Source organism: Dermochelys coriacea, chromosome 2 (assembly GCF_009764565.3).
Source record: "Dermochelys coriacea isolate rDerCor1 chromosome 2, rDerCor1.pri.v4, whole genome shotgun sequence".
Lineage (NCBI taxonomy): Eukaryota > Metazoa > Chordata > Testudines > Dermochelyidae > Dermochelys > Dermochelys coriacea.
The window spans coordinates 143,941,382-143,965,318 of NC_050069.1; the positions used below are offsets into that span (position 1 = coordinate 143,941,382).

Consider the following 23,937-nt stretch of genomic DNA (forward strand, 5'->3'; position numbering starts at 1 on the left):
AATACTTAAGGGGTTTCACTTTCTAAGTTGTTTTTCCCTAAAAGATTTATGATTCTTAATGTAATATAGCCCTCAAACATTAATCCAAGCTCACAGACATCAGCATCTTGGAGTTTAAAAAAAAAGCCTACATGGCAACGGAATATGACAAATTGTATTTATTAAAGGGACATATAGTAGAAAATATGGTTGGAATATGTCCTATAAATAAAAGCATAGGCCTCTGTTTTAATAGCAGTTGCTTTTGAGGATTAAACACTATGAGAATGTCAGCCCACGTCTGAGAGTTGCAGCACAGTGATTGTGTTCTACCATGATGGATGAAAAGAAAGGTAACTCTCAGCCCACACTAGTGTGCTTTGAATTTTAGCTTAACAACACTAAACGTTTCCCCTGTCCCAAAGTAGAAACATAGTATCCAAATTTAACTCCACAATACGAAAGCATATGCTGATATTAAATACTTTTGCTTGGAGTAGTACTAAGTATGTTTTTTAAAAAGACTGTTAGGAATGAACCTCAGGAGCGTGGGTACACAAGCACCAATTTTCATTCACTCCCATCATACCCTTCTGAAAGAAAGTAAAGTGTTCTATAGCAGTGACCCAAAACTTTTACTGCAATATGTATGTCATTACAGTACAATAATATGGTTATTTGTGTAAAAACAACAAGGAGTCCGGTGGTACCTTAAAGACTAACAGATTTATTTGGGCATAAGCTTTTGTGGGTAAAAAACCCACTTTTTCAGATGTGTGGAGTGAAAATTGCAGATCCAGGCATTATTATACTGACACATGAAGAGAAGGGAGTTACCTCACAAATGGAGAACCAGTATTGACAGGGCCAATACAATCAGGGTGGCCACTCCCAATAATTGATGAGGAGGTATAAATTCCAGGAGAGGCAGAATTGCTTTTGTAGTGAGCCAGCCACTCCCAGTCCCTATTCAAGCCCAAATTAATGGTGTTAAATTTGCAAATTAATTTTAGTTCTGCAGTTTCTCTTTGAAGTCTGTTTCTGAAGTTTTTTGTTCAAGTATGGCTACTTTTAAATCTGTTATAGAATGTCCAGGAAGATTGAAGTGTTCTCCTATTGGCTTTTGTGGGTTTTTTACCCATGAAAGCTTATGCACAAATAAATCTGGTAAATAAATTTTAACGGCTTGGTTGGCAGTGCTGACCAGAGCCACCAGGGTCCCTTTTCAACTGGGTGTTCCAGTTGAAAACAGGTCTCTTGGCAACCCTGGTGCCACCTGGCCCTTTATACCGGTGGCCAGTGGTGCGCAGCAGCAGAGGGTGCTTGAGACACTGATGGGTATCACTGAGGGAAAAAATTCTGATAATTGTGTGCAGGGCGCACGCACACCAAGAGTGGAATGGACTTGTGCAACACATTTTGAAGAACAACAATTATGATAGGTCATTAACCATTTTTTCTGTTGTTTAGTGTATTAATAAAGCCAGAAGATAGCACGGCTTTTGATTTCAAACCGCAGTCATATTCATCATTCACAGTCTGGAAGGGAAAAGGAAACACAATATGACCCATTAGGATTCAGGGTCAACAGCACCCAATCCCAAAATGGTTCCCAGGAGGAAACACCCCTTTCCATTGTCTATGCTACAGGGGCTTCTCCAAGACCATCAGGAATTAAACACACAGTTTTGTCTGGCAGATAGGCCTTATTAGGAACTATATAACCTGTTGGCGTTGCCTGGGTGTGGTTGGGGAGTTCAGATTAGCTAGGCAATCAACAAGCAAATACTTGAGCAGAGATGGCTGAGAAAGTTGACTGTTCTTAAAACTGTTAATTTCTTTTGTTATAATTACTGTTGTGTTAAAAACAAAACAATGAGTCTGGGACCTCGGAAGAAGGAGCTTGATGGGGATTCTTTTTTTATTTTATTTTATTTTTTTTGTGTGTATTCTGTTAACAGACTAAGCACATAAAGTGGGGAGCCCTTTTTAATTTTTTTGACCAACTACAGGGTCTGGTTACAGAGGGAGAATTTGGTCTTTACTTACAGGGCCCAGGCTCTATGTACAAAAGGAGGCTGTGCTGGTGGAGCAGGGAGCTCTGCCTGTGTGGCATGCTCTTTCTTTCCACTCACACCATAGAAGCCTTTCTGTAGGACAGCTGTGAGTTTCCACATCTATGCAGTTGGACAACAGAGAATGAGGCCAGGGAGCTGGCTTCACTCCTATAACTTCCCTTCTTCTCCCACACTCTGAAATCCAATGGAGAAAACAAATTAATTACTTTTACCTGAGACTGCTTCCCTCTTCGTTGCTGTGGAACCTGTTTTACCGGAGTAGGGCGATAAGGATTACCAGGGACAACAGGGCAGAAGGACTCATTTGAGCCATGGTTTCTGCTGGAGCTCTGCAGTCCAGGTGGCAGCAGGGAGCCAGTGGGTCAAGATAGTAAAACAGAATGTGCACGTTAAGAGGGGGCTCAGGGAAAACCATATTTTTCCTCCTGCCACAATGGAAGAATAAGTGGGAAGACTTCACGATTGAAAATCATGGCATTTCCTCTCTTATGTAGGTTGTTCCCTCATAGGGGAGAGTGAGACCCAAAAATATTTTGCCCAGAGGATGGGCCACCCTCAGGTATGCCACTGAAGAATGGATTTACACTTTACTGAGGAACTCCGTTGGTTACTGGATTATGGCTACTGAGATGCTACCTTATTTGCAGAAAAGGAACCTGCATCGAATTTTGCCTACAGACTTTATTGATAATAGATAATCATGCTGAGCTTTCTTAGAAGCCAAGGAAGGAAGAGAGTTGGAGGGGAAAATATATACAGACATGATCACATATGGCAGTTTAATGCACACTTGGCTTCAGAAAGCTGATAGTAGTTACTTAAACTTCATAGAGTTATCCACCTTAAACGGTGATTAAAATAACTAGTGGATCAAGGAGTGAGCCAAATAAAATGTCATTATGGCCAGCATGTGTTCACATTTTATAAGCTCCACAGAATTCCACATGGTTAAAAGGTACTAAATCTGGACATTCAGGTTGGCACTTGCAGCAGGGATTGTTGTAAAGCAAGGAAATAAATATGAGAGATAAAGGGAGAAAATAGAGCAAAAGATTAAAAATAACCTGCAATGGATTCATTTTTCATTTAATTATTTAAGGCTCTAAGGGCCCAATGCATTAGCGTCTGGGCTCTTCACAAAAGTATTTAAAAACATAAAAATCAAATATAGACATAGCTGAAATGGTAACCTAAAACAATGAATTTGCTACAAAGAGATAAATATCTGCAACCAGATGCCTTTATGTTGTCAAATTGGTATGAAAATGAAGTAAAAAACCTGGCCAGATAATAGTTGAAACCTTGGCATAAATTTTGTTAGTCTACTTTATATTTTTGTAAAATCAGAGAATGCTTGGTAAATAAATTGTTTTTTTCCCAAAGATTTTTTATAAGGGAGCAGGAAAACAAAATAGTGGGTAAAGCGTCAGTTGCAGAACAGACCTATGTGAAATAAACCCGTTCAAACAAAACTGTTCTTGAAGTCTGATGAATTCAAAAGCCACCCTTATACCAAACACTGCTATTTCACACAGCAAGCCATTGTAATCCCTTAAAGACATCCAAGACTCCTGAATTTGAACATCCAAGCGATCCCGTGTAGTTAAGTTTGTCTCTGAACCCAGCAAACTGACTCTGGAAGATTCACATGACTCTATAACATAATAGTTTTTCCAATTTTTTTAGCTGTTGCTATTTTTAAAAATATTGGTAAAATAGCTAATTGTAAAGAAAGTGTCCCTTGGTTCCTCAAAAGAGAATGTGTTTTTTTAATTTTCTCCCAAAGTGTGTTTTTTTTTTCTTTTAAATATTGGTTAATTTAAATGTGATTCCTTATAAAAAATAGCACCAGGATAAATTTGGGCCAGTGTCAAATCTACTTTGATTGCAGTGTGGGTTTATACAAGGGATGAATCCGATGAAGTGAGCTGTAGCTCACGAAAGCTTATGCTCAAATAAATTTGTTAGTCTCTAAGGTGCCACAAGTACTCCTTTTCTTTTTGTGAATACAGACTACGGCTGCTACGCTGAAACAAGGGATGACTGTGACCCAAGATCTTTTGCTTACCATGTTGTAATATATGAATCATTTAAAAGCTGGCACAAGGATTGAGCGCATAAAAGAAAAGAATCTTGCAAATGTTAAGAATGTCAGTGTTAAAAATGAACATTATTCTTCTTGAACACAGAGTGGGTGCTCAGTGTACAACTAATTTTATCTCAGAGCTATTTCAGCAGGCTGTGGAGTATGAAGAGGAGAGGTGAATAAGTCTGATGGGTTGTAATATCATAGCCCACTTGCTTTTCCTACACTTACATTCCAAGGCTTGCTGGGATAGCAAAATATGAAAAATCTCCTATTGTTTGTGTACATACCACTCTTGCTAACATACTTCATCAAAAGAAACAAAAGATGGCATTCCATTTACCCTGATTAAAAAGCAAAATTTGCAGTAAGGGAAGTATCCAAAGCTTTAGCCATCACTTTTAAGAGCTGAAAAGGACCAATAGTACTGCCAAACTGCTCTGTAGTTAATTAATATATCTGAATTCTATTTAGTTCAAAGAATATTTTTTTTAAAAAAGTTTTGGTGAATTTAAGGTAAAGGTATTGTGTGAGGTTTTGGAACTCAGTCTGAATTTTTTAAAACTTTATTTTTATTTTTTGTATATAAAAACACACACATAACAAAACAAAACATATAAATACATGCCCAAGATGGAAATAGCATATTGTGGCAGAACTCTGACCTTGTCCCCTTGGGTCCCGCACTTCCACACGGTTTATGCTAGCTTCAGGAGGCTCACTGCAACCCTCCACATAGCCCTTCTCTCTCTTGGGTCAGGGATACTGTCTACTGAGCCCTTTTCATCATAAGCCAGCAATGGAGATTGGTGAGAGAATTCCCACTGTCTCTGTTGCTCCTACGGCCTCATGCCAAAACAGTTTAGCCTCCTGTCCTGACAGGGCCTGTTTTCTTCTCCCAGGAGGTGTTTCTGTAGTGGTGGGTTGGAGGGAACCTGGGTCCACCCTCTACTCCGGGTTCCGGCCCAGGGACCCTAATGGTAGCAGCTGTTGGCAGCCAACCTTTTACTGCCAGAGTTGCTACATTTCCCTGGGCCACTTCCCCACAGCTCTCCTGTTTCTCCCTTCTTCACCCTTATCTTAGGGCTCCCTTACTAATGACTTGAGGGTGTCTTCATTAACCAGCCCTTCAACCACACTTCCTCTCCTCTGGCTCCCCGGCTCCTCTCTGCCTGAATGGAGTGAGCCCTTTTATATTATCGGAGGGACCTTAATTAGAGTCAGGTGGTCACATTAGCTTAATGGCCTCACCTGACTCTTTGCAGGTTAACTGGAGTCAGGTGTTCTCATTAGCCTGGAGCAGCCCCTGCTCTGGTCAGTCAGGGAACAGAAAACAGTTAATCCAGTGGCCAGTATATCTGCCTTCTGTTACTCTGCTGTACCCAACTGGCCTGGGTCTATCACAATATAAATAACAAAATTCAATGTTCATTATTTGTAAAACCTGGAAAACAAAAACAAGCAAACAAAACCCCTGGACCTGTATAGGTCATGCAGGGCATCAGTTATTGAAGTGACGAAATAGATAAATAAGTGAGAACATAACCTATGAATATCAGGGACTAATATATACTAAACTACAAATGTATGCAATAGTTTCATGGTGTACATTCCTCATATTTTTTCCAAGTGTTTCTATTAGACAGAGTCATATTTTCCATAAATGCAGAAGTAGAGAGCTCAGTAAACCAGTTAGTGTATCAGGAAAGAATTGCAGATTTCCATTTCTCAAAATAACTCTTTTGGCCACTAAAATAGTTACTGCAATCAATTTCTTAATGTTAATTGGTAATACCAACTCATCCACAACCCTTAAAATACACAAGCTTGGAGAAGAGAAAGAAAGCAACACTTAAAGTTTCTGAGAGAGCACTGAATATGGTGTTCCAGAACACATGCATCATTTGACGAGTATAGAGGATGTGTGAAAGGTTGGCATGTGGCTCTTTGGCAACACACAGTGAATGTTGGAGATGCAATCTTGCCTTAAACAAACATTCTGGAGTCCAACAGTATTTGTTTAATATCTTGTTCTAGAAGAATCAAAGGGATAAAAACTTGAAGTATCTTTCACATTAAGCCAGATATCCTCCCAGGTTTCTGTTGTGGTAGTAAGGCTAAGTTCTTTTCCCCATTTTTCTTTGAGACAGAGGTTGAGATGGTACTCTGAACCATTAAGCAACCTATAAGTAATTTTTACAAGGAGACTTTTGATTCCATATTTCTTTACATCTTTTTCTAGAAGTGAGAGAGTTGCAACAGAACAATTGTGCCCTATCCAAGCATGAATACTTGAACATTTCTGCTGAACGAAGGAACTGTGAGACAGCGGTAACTGATATTTTAGACTTGTAAATGAAGGCCAGTCTATCATCTTGTATCATCTCTAATTTTTGTTAGTCCTTTTTGTATCCAAACTTAAGCCTGGAGTTGGCCTTGATCGTGAGACATGGGTTATCTCATAGTAGTACAGGAAGAGAGTGGGTAATATTGGATGCTGTAGTCATCTTAATGCATTGCAGGATGCCCCATGTTGATGCAAAGACTGGATTTTTCCTTAAGAGTGTGGGTAGCCTCTTAAGATATATAAAAGAATGGCATAGCTAAGGTTTCAGAGTAGCAGCCGTGTTAGTCTGTATTCGCAAAAAGAAAAGGAGTACTTGTGGCACCTTAGAGACTAATAAATTTATTTGAGCATAAGCTTTCATGAGCTACAGCTCACTTTATGCTTATGCTCAAATAAATTTGTGAGTCTCTAAGGTGCCACAAGTACTCCTTTTCTTATAGCTAAGGTTGTTTGGTTTTTTTTCCCAATATCAAACCAGGCCGGTACATATACAGAGCAGCTGGAGGGAAACCATCTTACAATAGGACACATTTGGAATGCTAGATAATATAGATACAATTCTGGCAACCCCATGCTTCCAGTTGCCCAGGATTTTTTAAGGGTCTTGTGTGACAAACAAGGCTGTTTTATATCCCATAGAAATTGCATAAGAGGCCTATTTATTCAAAGCAAAGAGCAAGGGAGAGGCAATGAAAGGCAATAGGCTAATGATATAAGTCAATCTGGAGCAGATATTCATTTTGGCTATTTCTCATCTCCCTAGTAAGGATAGAGGGAGGAGATGCCAGTTCCCTATATCCATGGAAATTTCTTTAAATATATAGCCCATATTTATTGGAAAAAAATTGGGACTATTAGGACAAATTTTAATACATACATAAATTATTTCCTTGCATATTTGAAATGGAAAACGCTGAAACTGAGAAGAATCTGGTCTTTTTGTATATATCCATTGCCTGTGATTTATTCTAGTCAATGCGAAAACAAAAGCTCTTTCCAAGAACATCAACTATATTTAAGGCTGCAAGTCTGTCATGGAAGTCACGGATTCTACGACTTTCCGGGACCTCCATGACTTCTGCAGCAGCCGGTGCAGCCGGCTCTGCCCCTGGGCCAGCCGCACCAGTCGCTGTTGGGCCAGTCTCAGGCCGCCGTACTTCCCTTCCCTGCAGCAGCAGGAGTCCCGGGCCGCCACCTTCCCCGACCCCGAGCAGCACTGGCAGGGGTCCCAGGCCGTGCGCCACTGCCTGGCCCTGCATCCTCAGCCCCGGCGGGGGTCCTGGGCTGTGCATTGCCACCCAGCCCCCCATTCCCCAGCACCCGTGGGGGTCCCGAGCCATGCGACACCATCCTTAGCACCCAAGATTTAGTCAGGGGTATATAGTACAAGTCATGCACAGGTCACGGGCTGTGAATTTTTGTTTACTGCCCATGACCTGTCCATGACTTTTACTAAAAATAGCCGTGACTAAAACGTAGCCTTAACTATATTCAACAATGATAGAATTGATGAGTGTGGATTCTTCAATAGCACAAAAAAGTCATCAGCATACAAACTGATTTTGTATTCTTTCCTGTTTATAGTCACACCTTCAATGCCTGGGTGCTGATGTATGTACATTGCCAGTGATTCAAGAGAGACATTAAAAAGGAGGGATAAAGAGGGGACATCCCTGTCATGTCCCCCTTTCTAGTTGAAATGTGGGAGAAATAATTTCATTGGTTGATAGTGAAGCGAGGGGAGAGTTTTATAATACAATGACCCAATTCAGGAATATTTGTCCAAATCCAAAGGGTTTTTTAGGACAGCCATTAAATAAATCCATTCAACTTATCATTCAACTTATCAAAGGCTTTCTCTGCATTAGAAGTAAGTCTGTAGAGGCAATATCTGACTTGCTGGATCAAGTGAGGGATTTTTTTTTTGTATTATCAGCAGCCAATTTTCTTTTAATGAAACCAGCCTGATCTATGTGTATGATTAATGAGATGATGATGTTAAGTGGTGTCACTAAAATGTTTGCAATTATTTTGCAATCTGTGTTCAATACAGATATGGGGTGGAAGTCATCATAGTTGCAACCATCTTTGTTCTTCTTTAATAGTAAAGTAATTAAATCAGTTCTCATGTCACAAGATATGGTTCCATTTTGGAATGTTTCAGTGAAGACCTTTGAAAGAATAGAAGATAGCCGATTACAAAATTTGTTGTAGAAATTTGCCAGAAAGCCATCCATCCCAGGGGTCTTGCCGGAATTCATATTTTTTATAGCCTGTTTGATCTCTTGTGTTAGCTTTGTTCATAAACTACACTTGTTCTGAAGTTCAGGTATTAAAAGGTAGGCCTTCAATGAAATGATAAAATTTATCAGAGTCAAATTGATTGATTTATATAAAGCTTGATAGAATTGTTTAAATTTACTGTATCTTTTGGGTCAAGGATGGGAAATAAGGAAGAGATATTACTGTTGCCTAGTTCCATCTTAAGTCTTCTGGCGAGTCGTTTACCTGCTTTTTCTCCCCATTCATATCTTTGTTTGATCCTGTGGAATTCAAATTTTACGTGGCTGGATAAGCATTTGTTTTATTTATTTGGCATTGATTAGAGAACACAAGACGTTTTCATTATTTTGGGCATTCTTGTGCATTCTCTGCAACTCATCTATTTCCTTGTCCAGAGAGTCTAGTAACTTGATTTTTTCACTCTTCTTTTGGGAGCATGCTTTATGCATTCTCCCCTCACAGTAGCTTTCAGAGGTTCCCAAAAAATGGTATCAGAAGTAACTGAGTGCTTATTTTCTTCTATGAAGTTAGAGATCTCTGAATCAACTGTAGAGCAAAACTTTGTATCTTTTAGTAGCAGAATGTTCAGCTTACACCAGAAGATTTTAATTATGTGTAACCAGTATCTGTGGTAATTATGTGCTCCAAATAATTGGAGCATGATCTGAAATTAATATATTATCAATAGCTACTTCTAGCATGCTGGAATCAGTTCTGAAGACATAAGAAAAAAGTCAATTCTAGAGTAAGGTGAATGCACGGAAGAGAAATATGTATAGTCTTGTTCCTTGGGGTGTGTCAGTCTCCATATATTGTTTGTATCAGCTTCATACATTAACAATAAAGGTTAGCTTATTGGGCTTTGAGAGCTGTCCAGATATCTATCTAATGTAGTATTCCAATTGCCTCCCAGTATTACAGGAATGTCTCTTTTATTAGAAAGGATGTCTGCAATATCTTTGAAAAATTCAGAATTACCTCCATTTGGACTGTAAATGATTCCAAGAATTAACTTTTTTGAGTTGAAACAGCCTTCAAGAAGAATGTATCTTCCTTTGGGACTGTATATATTGAAAAGTTATACTTTTATGAATTAAGGTGGATGTGCCTCTGTTCTTAGAATTCAGTAATTAATGATACTCAGCACCTACCCACATCTTGTTGATTTGATCGGCATTTATTTCTGCTAGAGAAGTTTCCTGCAATAAAGCTACTTGGTCTTTTTTGATCTGAGGTGTGTCAGGATTTTAATTCTTTTGGAAGGTTTTTTAAGTCCCCTCACATTCCAGGACTACACTCTATGAAAATTCATGGCAAAGATTTAAATGATATATTAAGACATATAACCTTATTCTAAAGATAGATATTTCCCTGTGATATTGTAAAACCACATCTCTAGGATATGATCTGTATTTATACATATTAGATACTAGTTAGTTTTGAGTTAATGTATACCTTCAGTTGAGCCTCTAAGGGTCAGGTATAGAAAAAGATCTATAGTTAAATATCATATGTCTTCCAAGATATATTTGTCACAGAAAACAAAACAAAAAAATTAACAGATTTAAAACAAGCCAGTGGGGGCATGTTCAGATCCCTGAAGGCTTCAGTTCCAACTGCTCCTCCCCACCCTATATTATAAGTAGTGCAGATAATACTTCAGTCAGTAGATGGTGCTATAAATCCCAGTTTAGGGTTAAATTATTACTCTATTCATTGCAGTGCTATACAGTTGTGATTGCTCAGTTACAAAGTTCAGTCTAGCTGGTTATCTACTAGGAGTGGGAAGATGGTGTAAGTGAATATTACCATATCTACAAGGATACATAGGAAAACAAGTATGTTTTTTATGGTGATAAAAACATTCTGCTATTTTTGGTCAAATTTGGTCTCAATCTTTGAAGTGTCAGCCAAGCTTCAGAGGGAGTTTTGCAAAATCTTGCGGAGTCTGTTAAAGCCATAGTGAAGGTGTATGGGTACTTGATGCTACAGCTGATGTTGCTCTCCCTCAGGATTTACTTATGCCATTGAATGCAGTCCTCTTTTTGATAAGCTCAGCTGAGAAGTCAGGAAAAAGAAATTTTGTGACCTCTGTACATAAGGGTTTCCCCTTTTCTGGCAGCGTTCATTAACATTACTTTATCATTGAACTTCAGCAGCTTGAAGATGATGAGTCTGGGCTTATCAGACCCCTGTCTTCTAGTATCAGGCATTCAATGAGCCCTTTCAATATCGAATAGGGGTGGCTGAAGGTCCAATTTAAGTATGTTAGGGAGAAGTTTCTGAAGAAAGCTGATACTATCCGCCCCTCCAGACCCTCAGCAGTTCCAAGTGGTGAAGATTGTTTCTCTGAGATCTGTATTCTAAGTCATCCTGTTTTTCTTCCAGTTTGTCTAGTCTAAGCTTTAAGGGGAGAGTTTCTACTTTAATTTCACTGCTTTCAATGGCAATCTTTTGTAGCTGATTTTCCAAGTGAGCAATTGGGAATTTTACATCACATACATCTTTAGAGAGGCCATGAATAACTTTTGAGATTGAAATCCAGTCAGTCTGTAAGGAAATCTTTCAGTGCCACAATGTCCTGGGCTAGGTTCTGCTATGGCCTTGCGATCTCCCCCTTCATCTGCTTAGGTGATTCAGGCTTGGATCTTTTGTTGCCCCTCATTTTTTCATTGAAATCCATATTCAACAGTTTGAAGTTTATCCAGTAGATCAATGTAAAATTTTATGGCAACAATGTATTGCCAATTTTCTAGGAAAGTAATAATTAGAGAAGAATTGATATGTGGTGAGTGAGATGGTCTGGGACTAGACAACCATCTTCCTCATGAGTACCATGTGACCTCCCCAGTCTGAATTTGAAAGTGTTAAAAAACCTTAAATTTAAGAATTAGAGGATTTTAAAAATTTAATTTTTATTGAACAGTATGTTACCTGAGAGACTCGTGCACTGGGTTTTTGTGGTTTTTTTGTACTTGGTATTGAAGAAAAGAATCCTAAAGGAATATGCTTAAAACTCTTTGTGTCATGGGTCTTAATAGTTCTGTTCCTTTTGTTTTTTAATCTGTTTAGAGTCTGTTCAGTTTACAAAGGCTCGTTGTCATGATTTGAGCCAAATAAATAGTGCCCTCACCAACATAGTGAGGGGAGATGGGACACTGGCCAGTGCCTCTTCTTTCGTAATCCTGTTAGGGCAGGATTCCACGGTGTGGGCTGTTATGGTGACCTCTGAAGCGCACTTTGCCACTGAGCTCTAATGGCCTCTGCCTGCTCTCATTGAGATCAATGGGACACTTTCCATCCTGTGTGCAAGCACGTATTGGGGTCAGGGGGACTGCACTGTGGAAAATGTGTTGCACTTTTATAGATGTAGTAAAGGTCAATGGTGAGCATTCTGCCTGCAGCTCACTTCATGGTAATATGGCTTCCTGGCTTTTGCCTGCATAATAAGTAAAACATAGCCCTGGTAAAGTCACTGCAATTGCAGGGTCTTATGTCAGGCCTGAATTTGGCCCATTGCCTCTAGCCATCACCACTCATGTGGTACAAACCCTTCCTTACCTCTCAATGTAGCTCAGACACCATATGTCTTAATTTGTCCCTTTTTGAATTCAAAACCATGACTGCTGGATGTGCAACCATATACACAATGCAAGGCTGTGCCACAAATTCTATAGTATACTCCAGTGGGTCCAGATGGCTACCTGTTTTCAAAACATATGCACAACTGCATTTGATGTCACTGTAGCAGAAGCCCAGAAAATGGTGCTTTCTGCAGGATAACAAGGTACCTTTTCAAAGGGTGTGGATTTAGCTGCATGACCTAAGTTAATATCAGGAGTTACATCGCTAAGTCTCAATGTGCTTTAAAACTTTACCCAAAGACTTTGAGAATTAGAACAAAATGCAAAGCTGCTTAGCCGTTCATTCAAGCCAGAGGGTCTGTAAGCTATTTTCTTACAAGCTATTTTTTTTGCTTGAGTTTTAGTGAATTCAAGCTGCAGCAGGAGTGTTTGTATCTTCTTGATTTACAATTCTAATAGATTTTTAGTATTGCAAAAAAAAGCCTTCTGCCAGCCATGAAAGTTTTTGTTATGTCTTAATTTCTCCAATATCAGAGTCTAATCATCATAAAACTGTCACACACTGTAATGGAGTTAAAAAAAAGTAACATAATTCCTCCAGGGTGAGTTTACATGTTATTTGAAGAGATGAAATTTTGGAGGCTATCTTGAGGAACCTTAGTGATTGGAGAAATGTATCTCCAGTGAGTAATTTAATATGCTTCTAATGTCATGCTTTAAAGTAATAGGGCCAAATCCTCACCTGGAGATCTAGCTCATGAGGTGTATCTATGGTAGCTTCAACAAACCCAAGCTAGTGACCCACTGACCACTCTCACCCTGTGACCTGGCCTGTCATGAGATATAGCATTTGATCTTTTGAAACCGACATTTTTATTCAAGGTGGTGTATATCACATACAAAGTTTAACTGGACTTTTAAAATATCAATTTGGCAGATCCATTCAGTACTGGACAGGTTTATTTGACTCTATTAGGGGCTTTTCTTAAGGACAGAATGGATTCTTATACTATAGTTAGAAATTCAATCGAAGTACTTATTGATTTCTCACTTATCTGATAAGTTCAAGCATTGCTTATCAGAGTTTTCACATACAGTCACATAGCCCTGATGAATAGTTCAAGTTTTAAATGGCCTCTCTCTCCTTTGCAGCATTGCTGAATACACTGTTTCTTTTCTGCATCACAGGAAGAATGCCAGAACTATATCCGTGTGCTTCTCGTTGGTGGTGACCGGCTCTTCACCTGTGGAACCAATGCTTTCACTCCTATTTGCACCAATCGGACGGTATGAGTAAACAAATTGATCCCACATGTTCACAGAAATGATGACTATTGCCACTGTGAAACAAAACCGCTGCTATGGGGCTGTGCAGATTGGTAATGGGATATTTCAATTCTAGACTGTTAGCTCAAATACAGCCCTAGATAGTAACTGAAAGTAATCATCTATCTGATCAGTTGCCTGTATAAGATGTTGAGATCTCCACAGTGAACAAGCTTCCACATCACAAAAATCACCACCGTATTTGACTTTATATAGTCCTCTTGTTGACAGAAAGAGACTGAATCAGCTTTCAAGGCTGAACGCCTCTTACCTATATAGAGGTACCTTTCAAGTTAGGGATGAAGCAGATTTGCATAGGGAAGTTTGCACTGCTGCTGCCTGTGCTGTGAGTAATCAGAGTATTTCGCACTATAGAGTTGTCAATCTAACAACATTCAATATAAGCAATAAATGTGCATACATTCAAAATTATAAGAAATGAGACAGCTGTAACTGCAATATGTAAATCAAATAAAGATTGGTCAATTAAAAAACTAGACTTCAGGGCCTTGGCCTAAAATCTAAATACCTTTTATTAGCTTTTTTCATATGCTTTTCAAACTTGTCAGAACAATTTCAAATACATGCAGCATGTCTTTAAAAATAAAATAATTTTTAAAAGGTATTGTAACTGCCATGTTTGCAGAAGATCAAAAGGGCTTAGTAATTTTTTTTGAGCAAGAAAATATTGAGCAAATGTAATTTTTTGTATTCCAGAGCAAGTTCACAAACATGACTGTGACGTGTACTGAACGTTTCCAAATTCATCTTCAGGTTTTGGGAACAAACATGTAACCACCCTTTCTTCCCTGGGTTACTCAGGATCAGGCAACACTCACCTGTGTGCCTGATGTTGTTGACATTGTAGGAGATTCTGAGTATCCCAGTTGCATAAGTGGGAATCCTCTATCCACCCTCTGCTGTGGTCCCTTTACTCCTAAAGGAAGTTAAAATTGGTGGTGCCTCCACCTGGCTGGATCCTGTACACACTCAATGGCATGCCCTGGGAACCTCCAGGAATAAACCCCTTCAAATAGTAATAATAACAACCCGTGGCATGGGTCTAACTCAAATACCAATTAGAAATAATATACATCCAATATACTTAAATTAGAGCTAACACTCATTTACTTAACAACTTAAAGAAACAGGGTATAACAGACTAAGATTAAATGTCACTACTGATTTAAATCCACGGGGGGGAAGTTGAATAAAATCAGTTAACAAATATAGTATACAGTAATAAATGAAATTATCTAACTGGCATTTACACTGCCACCATTTACGCCACCCCGGAGTGTACACTCCTCTGGATTTCAGAGTCCGAGCCACTTGCGTGGACGCACTTGAAGATCTGAAGCTGGAGACAACACTCTGTGGCTTCTGTGTATCAGTCCAGCCAAGGCAATAAGTTGCACAACCCCAATGAAGGCTGGAGCTGGCTCCACCAAATGTCTGCAGCTCTGGGTCCTGGTTCAAATGGAAGATCACTCTGCCTCTCCTCAGACTCGGTCTCTCTATGGTGCCCCTTCCCAGGCAAGTACTTTCTCAATTAACAATGAGGGTTACTCACAGTCCTTCACTGCAGGCCCAGCTCAGTTAGCTCTAGGCACAGCAACAGCCTCTGCCCTGGCTCTAGTGAAGCCACCAACAGCCTCTGATCAAGGCCCATGCAGACTCTCAGCAGCAGCTCCTGGTATGGACAGAGCTCCACAGCAGCCATCTCACGCCTCTTCCCAAACTGGAGTCCACAGCCTGCTCTCCCTGCCAGAGGAAGTCTCTCTCTCTCTCCCCCCCCCCCCAAGGCGTCATGGGAGTTGTAGTCTCTAAGGCTAGATTGCTGCACACAGGTTTTTCCCCTGGAATACTCCAAATAAAGTTCAGAGGCCCCTCTCGTAAAGAGTGCCTACAAAACAGATATGATAAGATACAGACATTTGAATGGTTTCAGAGTAGCAGCCGTGTTAGTCTGTATTCTCAAAAAGAAAAGGAGTACTTGTGGCACCTTAGAGACTAACAAATTTATTTGAGCATAAGCTTTCGTGAGCTACAGCTCACTTCATCGGATGCATTTGGTGGAAAATACAGAGGGGAGATTGATATACACACAGAGAACATGAAACAATGGGTTTTATCATACACACTGTAAGAAGAGTGATCACTTAAGATGAGCCATCGCCAGCAGCGGGGGGGGGAAAGGAGGAAAACCTTTCATGGTGACAAACAAGGTAGGCTATTTCCAGCAGTTAACAAGAACATCTAACAAGAACAAGTTAACTGCTGGAAATAGCCTACCTTGCTTGTCACCATGAAAGGTTTTCCTCCTTTCCCCCCCTGCTGCTGGCGATGGCTTATCTTAAGTGATCACTCTCCTTACAGTGTGTATGAAGTTAACTGCTGGAAATAGCCTACCTTGCTTGTCACCATGAAAGGTTTTCCTCCTTTCCCCCCCTGCTGCTGGCGATGGCTCATCTTAAGTGATCACTCTTCTTACAGTGTGTATGATAAAACCCATTGTTTCATGTTCTCTGTGTGTGTATATAAATCTCCCCACTGTATTTTCCACCAAATGCATCCGATGAAGTGAGCTGTAGCTCACGAAAGCTTATGCTCAAATACATTTGTTAGTCTCTAATGTGCCCACAAGTAGACATTTGAATATCTTTATAGAGAGAAAAGAGATTTTAGCATTTTTTCAAAGTGTGGTTATGATAAAACCATGAAACTGACATCCCCTTTTTATTTAACTGATTTTGTTCAATGTTTTCCTGGAATTTTACACCTCAAGATATTTCACAATATAGCAATACACAAGAGATGAGATACACAGCCACATTTCAAATGTATTATGTTTAACAGGGTGTCCAAAATCCACATTTGGGTGCATAAATCCAGATTTAGGTACATAAAATGGAGGGTCACGAAAACTTGGTGTGTGCATCCCATTGTGTAAAATTTGGATGTCTAATTAATATAATTGTGGGCCAAAAAAAGTAAAGAAAGATTTAGCTAAAATATATATATATATATATATATATATATATATATATATATATATATATGATGCTGATTTCTGATGGTGTCAGCAACAAACCTCCAAATTTTTGGAAATGTTATTCTGCTATTTTTAACAAAGACACAATTTATGGATTTAAAAGATATCAACAAGAAAATTATTGATTAAGGATATAGGAGAGGGAGAGATAGAGAGAGAATGCATCAAGGATTAATTAAAATTAGAATAAACATCAAAATAGCACTGTCTGGAATATGGTGACCATTTTGGTGTTTTGTTTTGTTTGTATTTTAAAAAATAAATCTGCTCAGTGTCAAATCTCTGGGAACATGTACACTATTTAAACTTACTGCACATCAATTTCCAAAATAGCATATTGGCTTTAAAACTGTGGTTTGTGGGTAAGTGTATTAGGGCCTGCTAAATCATACCGTCAATTCCATTGGGCTGGAAAGCTCATTGTTATTTTGAGCTCATTATCCCTGTGTCCTGGAAGACACCAACAAAGCTAGAGGATAACGTTTCTATGCCCTCTAGCCAATTGCTCTGGTCAATACCTTAGTTGACTGTAACAGTCAGATCTATGAACTTTCATGATAAAAAAACTATGACTGTTGTACACTGAATATGGTTTTTGGCTTTATATCATCATTCTTTCATATATTAATGCGTAAGATAGGATATTACCAAGATACACACATCCTGATTTTTGTCACTTCAGAAGGGTCTCATATACATAATTTATTTTCTAAGTTGCTGCTAATAAATAACATTTTAAGTATAATTCTTAATTAATTAATGTAAATGTTTTCCTCATTGTGTTTCTTTGAATCTGGAAGATAAAAAGACCAGAAAGGCATTATATTTCTAACATGGGCCTGGAAAAAAGGTGTTAAAGAAATGTGCTTGGCACCATGTTACGTTAACATGAGACATTTTCTGAGCTTATAGTATTTTTCTTCACTGATGGTGTGGTTTGCCTCATCTTGTAATGCTTATATAATTTTTTTTGTCTTTTCCAGTTAAGCAACCTGACAGAGATACATGATCAGATCAGTGGCATGGCTCGCTGTCCTTACAGTCCCCAACACAATTCCACAGCTCTTCTCACTTCCAGTGGGGAGTTGTATGCTGCTACAGCCATGGATTTCCCAGGAAGGGATCCTGCAATTTATCGCAGTCTGGGGGTTCTTCCTCCTCTCCGCACTGCACAATACAATTCCAAGTGGCTCAATGGTAAGTATTGACAAGCCTCAGTGCTTTTGTTTTTGTTATACCCCATTTTCCCCTTATCTACATTCTTCAAAGCCTATCCTTTGAGTATGCATGGTTTTGAAATGCTTTTAACTTTAAAAATTGTTTCAAAGCTTTCCAGTCTTTGGAATGTGATGCAAAGCAAAGTCCATACATAATGTAGATAACTGTACCTTGATGCAGGACTTTGTGGGTCATAATTTTAAAGGGGTCCCATTTATGCAAGTACAACAGTGTGTACAATATTTGTTACCTACTTACATATAGTGACAGAACAAGGAGTAATGGTTGACAGAACAAGGAGTAATGGTCTCAAGTTGCAGTGGGGGAGGTTTAGGTTGGATATTAGGAAAATCTTTTTCACTAGGAAGGTGGTGAAGCACTGGAATGGGTTACCTAGGGAGGTGGAGGAATCTCCTTCCTTGGAGGTTTTTAAGGTCAGGCTTGACAAAGCCCTGGCTGGGATGGTTTAGTTGGGGATTGGTCCTGCTTTGAGCAGGGGGTTGGACTAGATGACCTCCTGAGGTCCCTTCCAACCCTGAGATTCTATGATATGCAATCAATATGCACACAAATGATTATGCTTCCATTCCAGCAAAACACTTAGGCAGAGGATGGCCACTCACTCATTCCCAGAATATCAGACATTCCAGTACTTCTGGGAGCGGCATGGGCCTCCCCTCACCTGTGTGACTCCATCCCCACCAGCGTGAGGTCACTCCACATGGGAGCTGCCCTTTTGAAGAGTGCACCGGCAGTGGCAGGGCAATGCACTCTACAAAATGGCACCTCCACATCTGGAGCTGGACAAAATCATGGCTGGTTTTGTCTCAGTACTGGATAGGAGACAAACCTTAGAAAAGCAGAACTGTCCAACTTAAAACTGGACAAATGGTCTGCCTACTTAGGCACATGATTAACTTTAAGCATGTGATTAGTCCCATTAGCTTCAAGGCCTATATGTGCGAGATGTATAAGAGAAAATATAAATGCCATATTTTGAAATTTCAACCCCAAAGGTACATTGTGCATCAGGGTAGAAATAATTCTTACTTTAAAAAGTTGACATTGTTATTTTAATTAACTGATCCTTGTAAAGTAAAACTGAACAAATGGTATAAATGGGAGAATGCTTTGTTTAACTGTTGATTCACTTTTCATACTTTCCAGTCTTTAAGTCATGATGTATGAGTTCTGGGTGCTTATCCAAACCACTTTGGTCTCGAAATCTTGATGTAGGAGCACTGGATTATGATATTCTCAGTATACCAGGTAAATGAGGCAGTAGCAAAGTATGCAAGTTTTCTGTAATAAATTTATATGAAACTTGCATGATGAAAATATTTATGAAAAGTATTGTTACTGCCTCTGAGCCTCTGTTAACCACTTTTAAAATCTCTGTTCTGATGCTTTTTACAAAGATTAGTTCTGAAAATAACTGAAGTCTCGGTCTGCCATTCAGCATACTGGCCTGAAAAATTATATTTCAATAAATATTTATTTTGGTTATTAAATACTTAAATGTTTTTCCATTGCTCTGTGTGATTTTTACTATAATTTAAAAATGTATCTGTTAAATTATCATAGAGGCATCTATAATGAACTGACCAAAGACTCGTATAATTTTACTCTTGTAGCAAGTAATACACAGAAGGAATCAGGGAAGGGTGAAAATGACTAAGAACTATTTTCTGTGTTTATGCAGATATGAAACAGCCAAGTAGACCTTATTTGAACCATTAAACATTTCTCATGCATAGACCTGGCCAACTTCCCACTGTGTGAGCGGTCCAACAGTTTGAATGCCAAATTTTAGTCTAGAGTAAATGTTTACAGCAGTTACAAATACATGAAAATACATACAGAGAAGACCTTTAAGTCTAGAGACTTTCTGACAGCACTATACTTCTGTGTATGTGTTTAATGTTTAAAGTATTGTGAGATGAAACATAAATACAGCAGCAGTTTGCAGAAATGTAGAAACTTGATCATAAATAACATATATGTCTGTACTGGCAGACATAGAGATAAACTGTGTAGTGTTTCTCAGGTGTGCTTACATAGGAAAGCTCAGTCTGCCAACTGTAGTAGCCTGTCTTGATGTTCTTCTCTTAAATAATTGGAAAAGCAGAAGCAAAAAGTAAACAATTAGAATAAATTGAATTCTTCTGGCTCTCTTGGTAGGGCCTCGTCTTGACAGGCAAAAAGGGTGTGTTTTTCAATTATGTTTGCTTAATTGAGTTAGTTTAACAGGATTGATGGAAAATCTCATTAAGCTACAGACTAACAAATTTGAAGCTGTTCATAGCTTAAAGAGGAAGACTAGACTACAATATGGCCAACTACTGCAGCTAATAAATTCACTTTCCTAGGAAGTTTTACTTTGTCACAAATGATAATCAGCTGATAAGGACTTCCTGCTGGGAGAAGCCTTTAGATGGTCGCTTTCACGAGGCTTTCACAATCTATTCGTTTATTTAAAAAAAAAATTGCAAGTGTTTCTAAAAAAAAAATCCCCTGTAATGTAATATAATTGCAAATATCTGTGAAACCCTCCTTGGGGCTTGTCTATGCTAGGAAGATGCATTTTGTTATAACTTGTGTCAAGTAACACAACACTGACCACAATTCTGCAATCAGGTGCACTTGTTTAATTCTTGAAATGTGTGTGTTCCCCTGCGAATTTTCTCAAGTGTAAAGTTAAGCACATGCATAAGTTTTTACAGGTTCAGGAACCTAGGGTTAACCAAGAGTAGTTGACATGATTTTAAATATGACAGCACTTGTATAAAATGAGTGCTAAAAGTTGTGTTGAACATTGTGTATTACCATGTGTGTTAGCACATATAGCTCAATGAATTTTCCCAGAGCAGACAAGCCTTTAGAGAAAGTCTGGGAAAATTAATGAGCTTTGCAATATGCCCTGAATGTCAGCAGGTTTCAGAATATAAAGTTTCAGAGTAGCAGCCGTGTTAGTCTGTATTCGCAAAAAGAAAAGGAGTACTTGTGGCACCTTAGAGACTAACAAATTTATTAGAGCATAAGCTTTCGTGAGCTACAGCTCAATTCATTGGATGCATTGGTTGCATCCGATGAAGTGAGCTGTAGCTCACGAAAGCTTATGCTCTAATAAATTTGTTAGTCTCTTAGGTGCCACAAGTACTCCTTTTCTTTTTGAGAATATAAAGTGTGAAAGATATGCATGGTATGATTCTGATCTCATTTTACATCAGTGTAAATAAAGATAACTCCATTGACATTCATAGTTATAGCAGTGCAAAATTGGCATGAGAGGAGAGACAGGCTCTGTGTGTGTGTGTGATACTCTTATTTACTCAATATTTATCTACATACCTAAGGTGTTAGAACTACTCACTTAACTAGGACGCCACTGTGGCAGAAAAATATCCTTATTACCAGGTTTTCATGTTAACCGTATCCAGTCTGTATTGTATCCAAAGGACAAAATAAAATCTGTTCCCTAAAATTATACCAGTTAATCGGATTGACTTTATTAACATTTTCTCTACTAACTAGCTTCAACTCTACCTATTAACTCTTTGTTGAGGCCCACACTTCAGCATCAAAGCTTTTATCTGTTTGGATTTAAGTCTTATCATCAGAACACAGATTTTAGCTTTAAGAAAAAATATAAGAATTGTAATTAGGGTTTGTTGAAAGCAAATCTAATAAAAAGTTGGAAGCAAAGTTTTACCTAACTGAGGGGAGGAGGTGGGAGCACCTTAGGGAGCATCAAGTGTCAAGGTACTGGTAAATTCATCTTTTGTTATGTCTATCTGCCTGCCGACACATAACTCAGCCAGTAAATCACACTAGCTTTGCAGCACTGGAGCACAGTGGAGACTTTCAGTTCCTACAATGAGAGAGTGGAATGTATCTACAGCAAGAAAACTATGGCATTCTGACTAATTGGAAAGGAGGCTTCCTATCAAATATTAGTTATGCAGCAGTTGTATAGAGTTACTACACTTTTATTGTGTGTGCATGCACGTTCACATATGTGTGAACCAGCAGCATTGAAGTAGGAAAAGATTTCTCTGGTGCCTGACAGTTCAGTCATGGACGACATTATTTTATCTAACATGGTGGATTTTCTGCTCTGCAGCTCATGATGGGCCTTTGCTGTGAGATCTTGCCAATATCCTAAAATTCAGTTGACTGGGCTAGAATCATAGAATCATAGACTTTAATGTCAGAAGGGACCACTATGATCATCTAGTCTGACCTCCTGCACAACGCAGGCCACAGAATCTCAACCACCCACTCCTGTAACAAACCTCTAACCTATGCCTGAGATATTGAAGTCCTCAAATCGTGGTTTAAAGACATCGAGGTGCAGAGAATCCTCTAGCAAGTGACCCATGCCCCACGCTGCAAAGAAAGGCGAAAAACCCAGGGCCTCTGCCAATCTGCCCTGGAGGAAAATTCCTTCCCAACCCCAAATATAGTGGAGAGCTAAACCCTGAGCATGTGGGCAAGACTCCCCAGCCAGACACCCAGGAAAGAATTCTCTGTAGTAACTCAGATCCCACCCCATCTAACATCCCATCACAGGCCATTGGGCATATCTACCACTAATAGTTGAAGATCAATTAATTGCCAGAATTAGGCTATCACATTATATCATCCCTTCCATAAATGTATCGACCTTAGTCTTGAAGCCAGATATTTCTTTTGCCTCCACTGCTTCCCTTGGAAGGCTGTTCCAGAACTTCACTCCTCTGATGGTTAGAAACCTTCATCTAATTTCAAGTCTAAACTTCCTGATGGTCAGTTTATATCCATTTGTTCTTGTGTCCACATTGGTACTGAGCTTAAATAATTCTTCTCCCTCCGTGGTATTTATCCCTCTGATGTATTTATAGAGAGCAATCATATCTCCCCTCAGCCTTCTTTTGGTTAGGCTAAACAAGCCAAGCTCTTTGAGTTTCCTTTCATAAGACAGGTTTTCCATTCCTCGGATCATCCTAATAGTCCTTCTCTGTACCTGTTCCAGTTTGAATTCATCCTTCTTAAACATGGGAGACCAGAACTGCACGCAATATTCCAGATGAGGTCTCACCAATGCCTTGTATAACGGTACTAACACCTCCTTATCTCTACTGGAAATACCTCACCTGATGCATCCCAAGACCGCATTAAGTTTTTTGACGGCCATATCACATTGGCAGCTCATAGTCATCCAGTGATCAACCAATACTTGGAGGTCCTTCTCCTCCTCTGTTACTTCCAAGTGATGCGTACCCAATTTATAACAGAAATTCTTGTTATTAATCCCTAAATGCATGACCTTGAACTTTTCACTATTAAATTTCATCCCATTACTCTACTTTACAAGGTCATCCAGATCTTCCTGTATGAGATCCCGGTCCTTCTCTGTATTGGCAATACCTCCCAGCTTTGTGTCATCTGCAAACTTTATTAGCACATTCCCTCTTTCTGTGCCAAGGTCAGTAATAAAAAGAGTAAATAAGATTGGTCCCAAAACCAATCCTTGAGGAACTCCACTAGTAACCTCCTTCCAGCCTGACAGTTCAGCTTTCACTATGACCCGTTGTAGTCTCCCCTTTAACCAGTTCCTTATCCATCTTTCAATTTTCATATTGATCCTCATCTTTTCCAATTTAACTAATAATTCCCCATGTGGAACCGTATCAAATGCCTTACTGAAATCAAGGTAAATTAGATCCACTGCGTTTCCTTTGTCTAAAAAATCTGTTACCATCTCAAAGAAGGAGATCAGGTTGGTTTGACATGATCTAACTTTTGTAAAACTGTGTTATATTTTGTCCCAATTACCATTGACTTCAGTGTCCTTAACTACTTTCTCCTTCACATTTTTTTTCCAAGACCTTGCATACTACAAATGTCAAACTAACAGGCCTGTAGTTACCCGGATCACTTTTTTTCTTTTCTTAAAAATAGGAATTATATTAGCAATTCTCCAATCATACATTACAACC

General features: G+C 39.0%; 1 protein-coding gene across 2 annotated transcripts in view; it reads left to right on the forward strand.

Annotated features, from left to right (window-relative positions):
• SEMA5A (semaphorin 5A) overlaps positions 1-23,937 on the forward strand; it is a 627,428-nt gene that overhangs the window by 364,176 nt on the left and 239,315 nt on the right. For both annotated transcript variants that reach the window (XM_038392658.2, XM_038392657.2), the window contains exons 6-7: positions 13,546-13,644; positions 17,722-17,935. In XM_038392658.2, the coding sequence (XP_038248586.1) occupies positions 13,546-13,644; positions 17,722-17,935 (313 nt within the window). The remainder of the gene's footprint in view (positions 1-13,545; positions 13,645-17,721; positions 17,936-23,937) is intronic.